This window comes from Triticum aestivum, chromosome 5B (genome assembly GCF_018294505.1).
Source record: "Triticum aestivum cultivar Chinese Spring chromosome 5B, IWGSC CS RefSeq v2.1, whole genome shotgun sequence".
Classification (NCBI taxonomy): domain Eukaryota; kingdom Viridiplantae; phylum Streptophyta; class Magnoliopsida; order Poales; family Poaceae; genus Triticum; species Triticum aestivum.
Window position 1 is genome coordinate 235491599 of NC_057807.1, and position 13550 is coordinate 235505148.

The 13550-nt window shown below is 46.7% G+C and overlaps 2 protein-coding genes across 2 annotated transcripts; one reads left to right on the top strand and one right to left on the bottom strand.

Moving 5' to 3' along the window:
* Positions 1–241: 241 nt before the first annotated feature.
* Positions 242–1063, top strand: LOC123111145 (uncharacterized). Its single transcript, XM_044531835.1, has one exon. It carries the CDS (start codon positions 338–340, stop codon positions 794–796), a length of 459 nt encoding a protein of 152 aa, XP_044387770.1. The 5' UTR covers positions 242–337; the 3' UTR covers positions 797–1063.
* Positions 533–3921, bottom strand: LOC123111144 (pentatricopeptide repeat-containing protein At2g13600). Its single transcript, XM_044531834.1, has 2 exons — positions 1511–3921; positions 533–767 (listed from the first exon to the last, which is right to left on the bottom strand). The coding sequence occupies exon 1, from the start codon at positions 3838–3840 to the stop codon at positions 2041–2043; it is 1800 nt and encodes a 599-aa protein (XP_044387769.1). The 5' UTR covers positions 3841–3921; the 3' UTR covers positions 533–767; positions 1511–2040.
* Positions 3922–13550: the final 9629 nt, after the last annotated feature.

Sequence of the window (13550 nt, forward strand, 5' to 3'; positions counted from 1 at the left end):
CTCGCTCTTGTAATGGTTATAGCTTGTTGTTGTACCGAGGAGGCAACTTCACTCCACTTAAAGGTAGGCCAAGGTCCAAGGCCGCTTTATTAAAAGGCAGAAAGAGAATTTGTCACAAAAATGAAAGTAAGTAGAGAAATGGCATTCGTGAAATAAGATCTTAAATATTTGGACATTCTCAACCATCACTTCTTTAAATAGAGCACTCCACTGGTCCGTCCAACCCCCCACTTACACACACTGGCACACGAGCACTTGCGAATTGTGATCTTTCCACTGCGCGTGCGTCCCTCGTAGCTCACCACCAATCTGCTCGCAGCTCAGCTCATCGTCGGCCATGGGGAACTGCCTGGTGATCCAAGACAGAAAGGAGATCAAGGTGATGAGCGTCGTCGACGGCGAGATCCTCAAGGTGCTCCCGCCACCCCTCTCTAAGGGCGCCCCGGCACGCGTCTCCGGCTCAGACCCCGACGACGAGCTCCGGGCGCAGAAGCAACACCTCAACGACGTCCAGGTGGGCGACTTGGGGCAGCTGCATCGTTTGTTCCCCTCCGACATGAAGGCGCCTTCCGCCGCCGCTGACCCTGGCGCCGTCATGAGGGTGAAGCTGGTCATCAGCAAGCAGGAGCTCAGGCGGATGCTGGGCAAGGACGACCAGGCCGTCTCCCTGGACGACATGGTGGCTCTCATGCGAAGGGGATCGGAAGATCAGCAGCAGGAGGAGATCGGTTGCTGCAGAGGGTGGCGGCCTGCCTTGCACAGCATACCTGAAGGCAGCGGTGATTTATTCTATTAGCAGAAGATATTAACTGGCGATTTTGGGAGCTTGCTGGAGAAAATGCAAATTGGATAATAAGCAGAAGAAAATATGCATGTGTGTATGTATATATTTATATATTCACATAGGAAAACAGAGATCATAGTTGGCTAGATTTGCTAGTAGTTTTGAGATAGGGGTTATCTTCAGGTTGTCTTGTTAGGTAGGTGCATGCATCCATGTAAGACAAGGTGAAGATAGTCTTGGAAATCAAACGAGACAATATAAACTTAATTATTGATGGCATATAATCGTTGTTAATAAGCTTTTTTTCCATTATTTCACACGTGTTCTAGTTTGCTATGTGTCAGTAATGCCAAGCCTCACCCTTCTTGGCGATCGCGATTCATCAAACAGAGATTAATTTTGGGCATGTATAATGGTTGATAAGTCAGTTTTATTTTAAACCTGTCATGTAATCTAGAGAAGGCAATAAAAATACGATGTATAATGGATTATTCATTATATCTCTAGTAACTAGTCTATACCTAAATATGTGGTTAGAGATATGGTTGCTAAGAGATCATCCCTTAATTAAGAGAAGGTAAGCCTTTTTTCTGGCTTCTCTCTCCACCTCATCATTTATCTCACATGGCACTTCCTAGGATAACACGGGAAATACCCTTTGGCTCTCAGTGGATTTATCTGAGCAAAAGGCTTCGCAGAAGTAGTTTCAAACATAGTGTAACTCACCTGTTTGTCAGGAAAATTGACTTGCACAGAGTAACAATGATCCACGATGTAGGCAACACCGACTTGTCCAAACTATATAATCATAATTCGAGTCAGGATCAGTAGAAGTGACGAGAAAATATAACCATTGTTGGCAGAAGTCCTAGCTCACTTCTACTTCAATGAATACATATCCCTTTTTCTGCAGAAATAAGTCAAACAGATATCCAACAACTTAGTAGATACTGAACTGTATACGGATTGCTGGCATATAACACACACACTTCCATGCGTTGTTAGTGGTGTTTAGTTGTATGCTGAAGCGGTGGGTAGGGCTATTTAAATGGATCAAATCATACTGGTTCTCCTGAGATTGCTGCCTCAAGTACTGTGCAAAGAAATTAGGCTCTGAAGTTCCTTTGCGGCCTCATGCCTCAGAAACTGGAACACTCTGCCATTTCAAAGACGCTGAAGGCAGAACAGTGAACATATACTGGCATGCTTCGTGTAGCATTCTTGTTCTGATGATTCTTTGGAAAGGCATGACACTCTCAGCACAGCGTAAGCTGGTCTTCAACAGGATCCACTACAACACGCATATGATCAAAAAGTTTGTCCAGCGTCCCATATATCTCATTTGCCTCACAGTGAGACGTGTCATCAGCAACAAACATGTGCTTCGCATTCCGCACCTCGATCCAACTGCAAGCTTGGTCCTTCCTCAGACCCTTCTCCTTCATAATCCCCCTGATACGGCGGGCATCATCCCACTGACCTGCCGCTGCGTAAATGTTTGACAACATGACATACCGACCGCTGTTTCCAGGCTCCAACTGAAAAAGGGACTCCGCCACTTTCTCTGCAATCTCAATATTGCCGTGAACACGGCATGCGCCAAGAAGCGCCCCCCACGACCCAGTTGTACCTGGACCAATCCTGGATGACAAACCTTTGATGAACTCGCTTGCTTCTTCCAGTTGATGGTTCCGACCAAGAGCATCTATGAAGGAGGCATAGTGTTCAGCCCTTGGTTCAACACCATGGTACTTCATTGATTCAAGAATCTGACGGCCATCAGAGACTAGACCGGCATGACTGCAAGCCGTTAGGACAGCAAGAAAAGTAACATAGGTTGGCTGCACTTCAGCTTCAAGCATCCTTTTGAACACAGCAAGTGACTGCTTCCCCTGGCCATTGTGCGAGAACCCTGTCACCATGGAGTTCCAGGAGATGAAGTCCCGTTCAGGCATCCATGCAAACACTAACATGGCAGTCGCCATGTCACCGCACTTGGAGTACATGTCAATGAGGGCATTGTGGATGAAAATGTTGAAAGGGTCTGAACCGATGCAGCGGCGCAACATGAAACCATGCACTTCCTTCCCTCGAATAACAAGCCCGAGCTTGGCGCATGCACCAAGAGACGACACCAAAGCAAACGGTGTTGGTGCCATCCCCTGAACCAGCATCTGTCGAAAAAGTTCCAGAGCGGCATCCTCCTCGCCATTCTGCTCGTGCCCAGAGATGAGTGCCGTCCATGCAATTGTGTCCTGCTCCGGCATCATGTGAAATACCCGGACTGCCTCATCGAGCCTCTTTGCACGGCAGTACCCTGCAATCATCGATGTCCAAGAGACCGTGTCCCGGATGCTCATCTGATTGAACAACGTCCTGGCGTCCTCCATCCTCCCGGCCTTGCTAAAGGCATCCACCATTGCATTGGCCATAATGACCGTCACCTCCACCCCCGACACCACTACCGCGCCGTGCATCTCTCGGAGTGGCCTCACGGCTCCCATCCCAGCGCACGCGCTCGCCACGCTGACCACTGCAAAACGGTCGACGGCCACCTCCGGCCCCAGGCACCTGTCCCTGGCCAACCGGGCGAACACACGGAGCGCTTCCCCTTGCCGGCCGTGCCGCGCGAGGGCCGAGATGACGGTGTTGTAGGATACTACATTGCGAGAGGGGGCAGGCATCGCGTCGAGCAGGTGGAGGGCGTCGGGGAGGGTGGCGGGGCCGCGTGAAAGCGCGGCCAGGAGGTTGTTGTAGGAATGGGCATTCCTGTACGGGAGTTCTTCGAAGGCTGCGCGGGAGGCCGCCGGGGAGTTTAGCGTGGCGTAGAGCTCGATGAGGCGGTTGGAGAGGAGGGTGTGATGGTTGAGCGCCGTCTTTACGAGGAGCGCGTGCGCGGCACGGCCGAGGCGGCGGACGTCGCCCACGGAGATGGCGCGCTCGATGAGGTCGAGCACCGTCGCGACGTTGACGTCGGCGGCGGTGGCGGGTGGAGTAGCCGCGGGCGTGGGGCATGGCGGCAGGTGGACGGCGAGCGTCGGCGGGAGACGGCGCATGCCACAAGCAGAGCAGAGTAGCGGCAACTATCGGGCCGGCGGCCCATGCCCTACCAGATGCTGCCTAGCCTTGGGCCACGAGGGCTGGCACAAACTTTGGTTCAAAGTGAAACCGTGCAGCTTGATAGAGATGCGAACCCTCGCGCTCAGGCTGGTCATAGTGGGTAACATAACTAGTATCATGTATCTGGGACTCATAAATATATTTATGTTGTAGGCAATTAAAAAAAAGATAGATGGTTATAGTAACATAGGTAGATACCGTAACATAATAAATATGATGCTACTATGTGTCATGCTGGCAATAAATGAGACCACACATGATACTAATCTATGATACTACTCCCTCCTTTTCGGTTTATAGGGCTTATCTCAAAATTTTAGTTTTTCCATTTTATAAGGCTCAATTTGGTTGTTTCTCATCACATGTTCAGATTCCAAGATGCATTAAATCATTGCATGCAAGTATTAAGAGAAAAATGACCAATGCATGTAATTTATGCATGCATGCATTGCAATTAATGCATTGGTAAACATACTTTTTTGAGAAAAACAAGAGCATTAATTGAGTGCTTTTGCAAACTACAAAAAATATTCCACCACTCACCATCTATCTTGGTTGGTGAGATTTTTGAATTGAGCCTTATAAACCGGAAAGGAGGGAGTATGCACTATAGAGGTAGTAACATAGACTAGTGACACATGCATGTTACTAGTCTAAGTTACTCACCACTATGATCAGCCTCAAGGGGCTAACCAGGGTTCCTCGTATCGTCTTCGAATTTTTGTCCCCTCGCTTTCAGCTGCCACCTTGGCGCTGAGAGCAACTCTAGCCGACCCCGCATTCCGCCGGCTCGCAAAACGCGTTTGCAGTTCGCGCAAAACAGCTTTCGCGGGTCGGTTTGGGCTGACACAGATGCAGACCCCCCAAACGGATCCATAAAAAAGTATATTAACGAAATATTTTTTTTTACGGGTCGGCTTTGCGGGGTCTGCTCTTTGCGCTGCTGCATCCCGCATATCATCATCCCACAAATATCAAATACAACATAATTCAACAATAAAAAACAAACTGAATTATTCCAATCAAACATAATACAATAATCATCCGCATTACAAATAATTATTCAAATAACACTAGCAAACTTAAATAGTGCAATACAAAATTTGTCATGAATACAAATACAAATGAATACAAAAATAAGTCACTGTCTAGCCCTTTGCCAATGGTGTTCAATGAGATCTTTCTGAAGTTGAAAGTGGGTGTCTGCATTTTCAATCTCCTTGTAAGTCTGAAGAAAAGCTCTAATGCGGTTTGGGTCTCTTGCTGGTTTGACACGGCTACCCACATTGTCGTAAAAGAATTCTAAGTTCAATCCTCTCTCATCTTCAAGAATCATATTGTGCAGGATAACACATCATGTCATTATGTTCTTCAAGGGTTTTTATCCCAAAAACGAGCAGGACCACGGACAATGGCAAACCTAGATTGCAAAACACCAAATGCTCTTTCAATGTCTTTTGGGGCTGCCTCTTGCACCCTTGCAAATTCACATTTTTTTTTGGGTTCTTTGATGCTCTTGACAAATGTGCACCAAGAAGGGTATATACCATCTGCAAGATAGTACCCCTTTGTGTATCCATGCCCATTGATAGTGTAGTTGCAAGCAGGAGCATCACCACTAGCAAGCCTAGCAAACAAATGAGACCGTTGCAACACATTGATATCATTGAGAGTGCCCGGCATACCAAAAAAGCAATGCAAATCCATAAATCCTCGGATGCTACGGCCTCTAGCACAATTGTTGCATCAAGAAACTTGCCACAATATATTCATTGCCAAGCCTTGGGGCAATTTTTCCAATTCCAATGCATACAATCAATGCTACCTAGCATGCCAGGCCAACCTCTTCTCTCATTTGATGCCATCAATTTCTTTGTGTCATCTTCATTGGGTGCCCGAAGATACTCAGGACCGAAGACACGAATGATCACTTTCGCAAATCTACGCACAGACTCAATTGTGCTATCTTCACCAATGCGAAGATACTCATCGACATACTCAGCCGGAACGCCATATGCAATCACCCGCATAGCTGCGGAGATTTTTTGATATGCACTAAATCCCTTTAAGCCCACGACATTTCTTCTTTGAGTAAAATACTGGCAATTTGCCTCGCAAGCTTCAACAATTTTCACAAAGAGGGATCAACGCATTCGGTACCTTCTCCGGAAGAGGTGCGGAGGATATGTAGGATTCTCCGTGAAATAGTCTTGCATCAACATCTCGTTCCCAAGATGGCGATTCCGAGGAATGCACAAACGACCGACAGTCAATCCTCGCCTCCTCTTCCGGTGCTCGTCTTCATGCTCCTTCACGGCAAGAGCCATGACTAATGTTTGCTGACGGAAGTTCGCAAGCATGCTCTCAACATCCGAGTCGTCCGAATCGGATAGCAAGAACTTCTCACACGGGGTCAACTCCATTTACACGCACACCGGCGCGTCAATCTACTACGCAGCTCGCAAAAATCACAAAAAAGGGACTAACCGGTGGTGGCTTATCCTAGGCGGCGACGAGGGGTGCGCTCGACGATGGTCGATCCCCGGCGGCGGCGGCGACGGGGGGCGGCTCTTCTCGCCGGATTCAGAGGGACGGTGCAGCCCTCGGCACGGGGGGTGTGGGATGGCCCCGGGGCGCGATTCCGCCCGCAGATATGACCGGAATCGCCGGCTGCGGGCGGGCGGAAGCAAAGGGCGGACGGCGGCGGAAGGAGGGGGAAAGCGCGTGGGCTGAAATGTCCCTCCCGCCAACTGCTTCTCTCCGATGCAGGGCATCGCAGCCGAGGGGGGGGGGACCCGCGTTTTCCCGGGTTGGGGCGGAGAATTTGCCGCGCCCCCAAAATTTTTTGTGGGCCGGGGCGGGAATGCGGGGTCTGGTCGGGCAGGATTTCCGACCCGTACCCGCTGGCGGTTATTTTGCGGGTCGGGGGCGGATGCGGGGTCTGCTAGAGTTGCTCTGAGAGGTGGCAGACATCGGACCTTCAAGATCTCTATGTTCTTCGTCAATATTTAGTGATCACCATAGTTTTGTAGAATAAATTTTCTCTCGTTCTTTTTGGCAGTGGCATGAGGTTCGAGAATTTTCTGTCCTCGCGGATTTGATTATTCGGATCTAATGAATTTGTGTTGTTGTGTCAAATTTTTGTTGTTGGTTTGATTTTTTCTGGAGGTGAAATCGACACCATGATGAAAATATAGTGATTCGACGGCCTACACTCCTATTATTAGGTGACTCAATGCACTTTCAAAATTCATTATTGATAATGTTCGTGCGGGTGAAAGAGTGACAACATCGTTACACCAGTCTAATTAAAGCCTCTTTACCAAAGTCTTTGAAGTATTTCTTTGAATAGAGATTGATACCGCAAAGAAGATGTTTACAAGAGGTTTCGTTGTAATTCTTAGTCATATGAGTTACTTTGTATTTTCTTGGATCTTAGATCCAAACCAGCGTATCTGTAATTGTTATGAGTATCAATAAAGTCAGAGTTGTTTCTTAAAAAAGACAGAGATGTACCGTATGTGGCCGTTCTTTATTGTGACCTAGAGTAATAAAGCCCAGAATGCTTGCCTTGTCACCGCCGTGTCATTTTACAAACAAAAAACCCTCTATTTTATGTAGATTAACCCGCAGTACATATTTAAGTCACAACTGGACCTTTTCTTTGCATTTTCTTAGAAAACCCCGTTTCACATAATCAACCCACCGTCCATAGTTAAGTCAGCTAAATCGTTTGTTTGTTTTAACATAAAACCCTCAACTTTTCGGTTAATCAATCTATAGTTTATCTAAAACAAAATTATCCATATCTTTTAAACAGTAACTCTGATTTTAACATGTTATATATGAAATTTGATTAAAAAATGTGTAGAAATTAAATATAATGTTATTTTCAGCTATTAATATTTTCATAATATTCTTTTGGTGCAAACTTAATCTATAGTGCACGGTCCGTTTTTCTTTCATAACGGCGGCGATCTGAATTGCAAATAATCACCCATTAAAACCAGATTAAGAGGAAAGAGGAAATAAAATATCTATAACTACGCATGCACACCTCTGATTGCCATTGTTGTGAACTTAGCTCCTGGACCTTTTCATTATGCACTAACTTTCACCTCTCCCACCATAAAACCAGGAACCAATAGCAATTACTTCTGTTGAATTTCCCATACCGAGGAAAAGACATTCTTCAGGTGGTTGTAGCAATAAATATTCTAGCACAAATTCTCCCGCATGATCCACAATGCATGCTTTATGAATAGCAAAGTCCAAACCCAGTAACGTGCATACCTCTTTAGCTTCTACACAAGTGAATAACAACTGCTTGGTATCCTCCGTTGCTATACCGCATGTAGGACATTGTCCATTGACTTCTATATGTCTGTTAGACAAAGTCACCCGACATGGTAGCGATCCTAACATAGTTCGCCAGAGAAAACAATTGACCTTGGCAGGACAGTTTAAGCTCCAGATCGACCCCCACGTCTCCAACGTATCTACAATTTTTTATTGTTCCATGCTATTATAGATCAATCTTGGATGTTTTATATCCAATTATATGCAATTATATATAATTTTTTAGGACTAACCTATTAACCTAGTGCCCAGTGCCAGTTGTTGTTTTTTTTTTGCTTATTTTTGGCTTTTCAGAAATTGATATCAAACAGAGTCCAAAAGGTGAAAACAAACTTTAGATTATTTTTTTCTGGACCAGAAGGGACCCTAGAAGGTTCGGGAGAAGACCTGAAGAGACATGAGGGAGCGACAAGCTCGGTAGGCGCCCCCCAGGCTTGTGGGCACCTCGTGGCACCTCTTGACCTAATTTCACCTCTATAAATTCCCAAATATTACAAATACATCAGAGAGCTACCCAAAATACTTTTTCCACCGCCGCAAGTTTCTGTTCTTCCGCGATCCCATCTGGAGGCCTTTTTTGGTACTCTACCGGAGGGGGAATTGATCATGGAGGGCTTCTATATCAACCTTGCTGCCCTTTCAATGATGTGTGAGTAGTTTACCACAAACCTACGAGTCCATAGCTAGTAGCTAGATGGCTTCTTCTATCTCTCTTTGATCTTTAATATAATGTTCTCCTGGATGTTCTTGGAGATCTATTCGATGTAATCTTCTTTTGTGGTGTGTTTGTTGGGATCCGATGAATTGTGGGTTTATGATAAGATTATTCATGATTATTATGTGAGTCTTTTCTGAATTCTTATATGCATGATTGTTATATCTTTGTATTTCTCTCCGGTCTATCTGTTTGGTTTGGCCAACTAGATTGATTTACTTGCAATGGGAGAGCTGCTTTGTAATGGATTCAATCTTGCGGTGATCTATATCCCAGTGACATAAGGCGACAAGACATGTATTTTATTGTTGCCATTAAGGGGAAAATGATGGGGTTTATTCATATTGGTTTGATTTACTTTGTCTACATCATGTCATCTTGCTTAAGAAGTTACTCCGTTTCTTATGAACTTAATACTCTAGATGCATGCTGTATAGAGGTCGATGGGTGGAGTAATAGTAGTAGATGCAGACAGGAGTCGGTCTACTTGTTTCATACGTGATGCCTATATACATGATCATTGCCTTGAATATCGTCATAATTATGCGCTTTTCTATCAATTGCCCAACAATAATTTGTTTACCCACCATTTGATTTTTGTTAGAGAGAGAAGCCTCTAGTGAGAACTATGGCTCCAGGTCTACCTTTACAATATATTAAAATTCAAAAACACCTTGCTACAATTTATTTACTATTCTTTTATTTTTGTGTTTTTGTTTATCTGTTTACCATTATAACACTTGATCCTTGCAATTAACTGATGGGGAACGTTGCGTGAAAATAAGAAAAAAAATCCTGCCAAACACCCAAGATCTAATCTAGAAGATGTATAGCAACAAGAGGGGAGTATGTCTACATACCCTTGTAGACCGAAAACATTAGCGTCGTAACACGGTTGATGTAGTCATACTCTTCACGATCCAATCGCGTTCCAATCTGATGTAGTGCCGAACGGATGACACCTCCGAGTTTAGCACACGTTTGGATCATCAACGTCCTCTCCTTGTTGATCCAGCAAGTCAGGGAGAGGAGGTAGATGAGATCTGAACCAACATGATGGTGTGGTGGTGGTGACACCGGAATTTCGGCAGGGTTTTGCCAAGCACTGACGGAACGTGGAGGAGGAGTAACAGGAGGGAGACGGGGCAAGCGTGGAGGGGTTCCCTGCCCCCTGCACCTCCCCACTATATATAGGGTTGAGGGAGGGGCTCACCATCCCTAGCCCCCATCCCAAGGCAGGGTGGCAGCAACCAAGCGGGAAGTGCCCTCCAAGCCAAGTGGAGGGCCCTCTCCCTTAGGGTGTCCCTTCCCCAGGCACATGGGCCTTGTAGGGGCTGGTGCGCCTGGCGCAATACGACCAGGGAGCCCCCTACAGCCCATGCTACTATATGGGACATGGTGGATCCCTTTACGGACTTTCGGGCCCCTCCGAAGTCCTCCGAAACCTTCTAGAAGCTTCCCGGTACAATACCAAAAAATCAAACTTTTTCCGGAACCCCGACAACAACTTTCCATATATAAATCTTTACCTCTGGACCATTCCAGAGCTCCTCGTGATGTCCCGGATCCCATCTGGGACTCCAAAAAACCTTCGTACTTTCCACTATTAATATCTCAATACTACCCTAGCGCTATTGAACGTTAAGCGTGCGACCCTACTAGTTCGGGAATTTGTAGACCTGACCGAGACTCCTCTCCAGTCAATAACCAATATCAGGACCTGGATACCCACTACATATTCAACGAAGATCTTGATCGGTTGAACCACGATGTCAAGGATTCATTCAATCCCATATGCAATTCCCTTTGTCCGGTGATATGTTACTTGCCCGAGATTCGATCGTCGGTATCTCCAACCTAGTTCAATCTCATTACTGGCAAGTCTCTTTCTCGTTCCATAATACAAGATCCCATTGAGGGAGTCCTGGATTAGGGGGTATCCGGCCAGCCGGACTATATACTTTGGCTGGACTGTTGGGCCGTGAAGATACAAGACTCAAGACTTCGTCCCGTGTCCGGATGGGACTCTCCTTTGCGTGGAAGACAAGCTTGGCGATACGGAAATTAGATTTCCTTCTTTGTAACCGACTCTGTGTAAACCCTAGCCCCCTCCGATGTCTATATAAACCGGAGGGTTTAGTCCTTAGGGACAAATATAATCATCATAGGCTAGCTTCTAGGGTTTAGCCTCTACGATCTCGTGGCAGATCAACTCTTGTAATACTCATATCATCAAGATCAATCAAGCAGGAAGTAGGGTTTTACCTCCATCGAGAGGGCCCGAACCTAGGTAAAACATCGTGTCCCTTGCCTCCTGTTACCATTAGCCTTAGACGCACAGATCGGGACCCCCCTACCCGAGATCCGCCGGTTTTGACACCGACATTGGTGCTTTCAGTGAGAGTTCCTTTATGTCGTCGCTGCAAGGCTCGATGGCCCGTCTCGTGCACCTCTGGGGGAGCACTGGCTGTAGGCCAAACTCTCCGACTAGGTGGCTTCGTCATGGCTGCCCGATCGGCTGCCGCGCCGATGATGACCTCTCGGGTTATCACAAATAGCCTCCACATCAATTCGGAACTCGCCGAACAAATGGATCCAATGAAGCTCTCCTCCCTTAATGAGCTCTTGGATCGCATCGCCGCTTTGGGAGTCGCCACAGACTATGACCGGATTGGGCTTAAACCCGACCAAAGGGATATTAAATCCCAAGGTTGGAAAAAGCGGTAGGCGTAAGCGAGGCGGTTGGCCATCGCCTAGTGCCTAGGCGGTGCCTAGGCGGTAATATAGTTTTTACTCGTAGTGTATTTGTGATTATTATATGTGTGTTGATATTAGTTAAGGGCATATAAATAAGTTAATTACCATCTACATCCATTGGAATATAACCCATTTGGCATATCAGTGCAGTATGTGGCATGATTTCTTTTTTGGGTAGGCAATTTCTTGCTTGCCCTGCCTAGACCTCCATTTATGCCCAAGGCGAGGAGTTTGGCCACTGCCTAGTGCCTAGGCGTGCCTAAGCGCCTCCTAGGCACTGCCTTTTCGAACAGAGTTAAATCCCCACCGGCCACCCACGAGATAGCGGTAGTGGAAGAGCCACATATGGATTATCCCTCTATTCTGAGGACAAACTATGTCCGGACCACCGAGCTCTCTGAGCCGGATACCCATTCGCGGGAGGACACGACCCAGACCCCGAACTTAGAATCGGGCAACGGGCCGGAAAAATCAAGCAACATCCCGGAGCCCGAGCTGTCAAGCCCGGAAGCTCCTTTGCCCCTGGGCGCTAGATCGGAATAGAATCCGGATTCAACTATGCCCACCCGCCCAGACTTAAGCCATCTCTCCCATATCAGACAAGAGCCACAAGAGACAGTACATCGCTACTGGGCCAGATTCCTCCTTGTGATAAACAAGGTCAAGGACTATCGCGAAGAAGACGCAATCTCACTTTTTTGCAAAAATTGCACGAGCAAAGGGATCCTTAATGCTATAAGTCGCCGTGATATAGTACACTTTACCAACTTAGCAGCCATAGTACAGAAGTACTGTGCGATGGAAAGTACCTGAAAAATCCAAATAGACTTTTGGGATAATCCGTCTCTCACTAAACCCTCCCTCCGAGCTAAAAGGGCAAACTCTCCCAAGTTACCCGATCCAATTCCCAAAAAGCCAAAGTCCACTCCAGGACGTGGAACCGTATTGGAAGAATGGCTCAATGGGCCATGCAAAATTCATAGCACGCCCGATACTAAGCCAACGCATAGCCTTAGAGCATGTTGGATACTCCGGCTGGTAGCAAAAAGTGGCGAGGATCTTCTTGTAAATAAAGCAGAGCAATGTCCCGCCGAAGACAACAATGCGGTATTGACAGTCTTCGAGACTTTCACCTCAAATAATAGGCGCAAGCGAGCTCATCGAAATCTCGCTGAAATCTGCCACGTGGCAAAAATAAATCCGTGGAACGATATTGCTATAACTTTCAGTGCCAGTGAAGAACCCCAATTCCAGACAGTCCGGGCACCTGCCGCTTTGGTCCTTAGCCCAATCGTGGACGACTTTCAGCTCACTAAAGTACTCATGGATGGCGGAAGTGGATTAAACTTGATATATGAAGAAACACTCAGCAAGATGGAAATTGATAAAAGCCGCATTGAGTAGAGCGGCACAACCTTCAGGGGAATCATCCCTAGTCGGGAGGCACGGTGTGCGGGAAAAATCACACACAATGTGGTATTCGGCACCCCGGAGAATTATAGGTCCAAAGAAATCACATTCCAAGTGGCTCCTTTCAGCAGCGGATACCAAACACTTTTAGGGCGGGACGCATTCACAAGCTTTCAAGCTATACCCCATTACGGGTACATGAAGCTTAAAATGCCGGGACCCAATGGAATCATCACTCTAGCCACTGATCCGGACGTCGCACTCCGCGCCGAAAATAAAACTGCAGCACTAGCCCTGGAAGCATTATCCGAAGCCCTAGCAGCCAAAGAACTAACAACACTGCGTGCCACAGTGGACAGGGACGACGTGATACTCGACAAACGACCCAAGTCCACATCATTTAAA

Coding starts and splice junctions, on each gene's coding strand:
- LOC123111144 (XM_044531834.1), bottom strand. CDS start 3,840: ATGCGCCGTCTCCCGCCGACGCTCGCCGTCCACCTGCCGCCATGCCCC.
- LOC123111145 (XM_044531835.1), top strand. CDS start 338: ATGGGGAACTGCCTGGTGATCCAAGACAGAAAGGAGATCAAGGTGATG.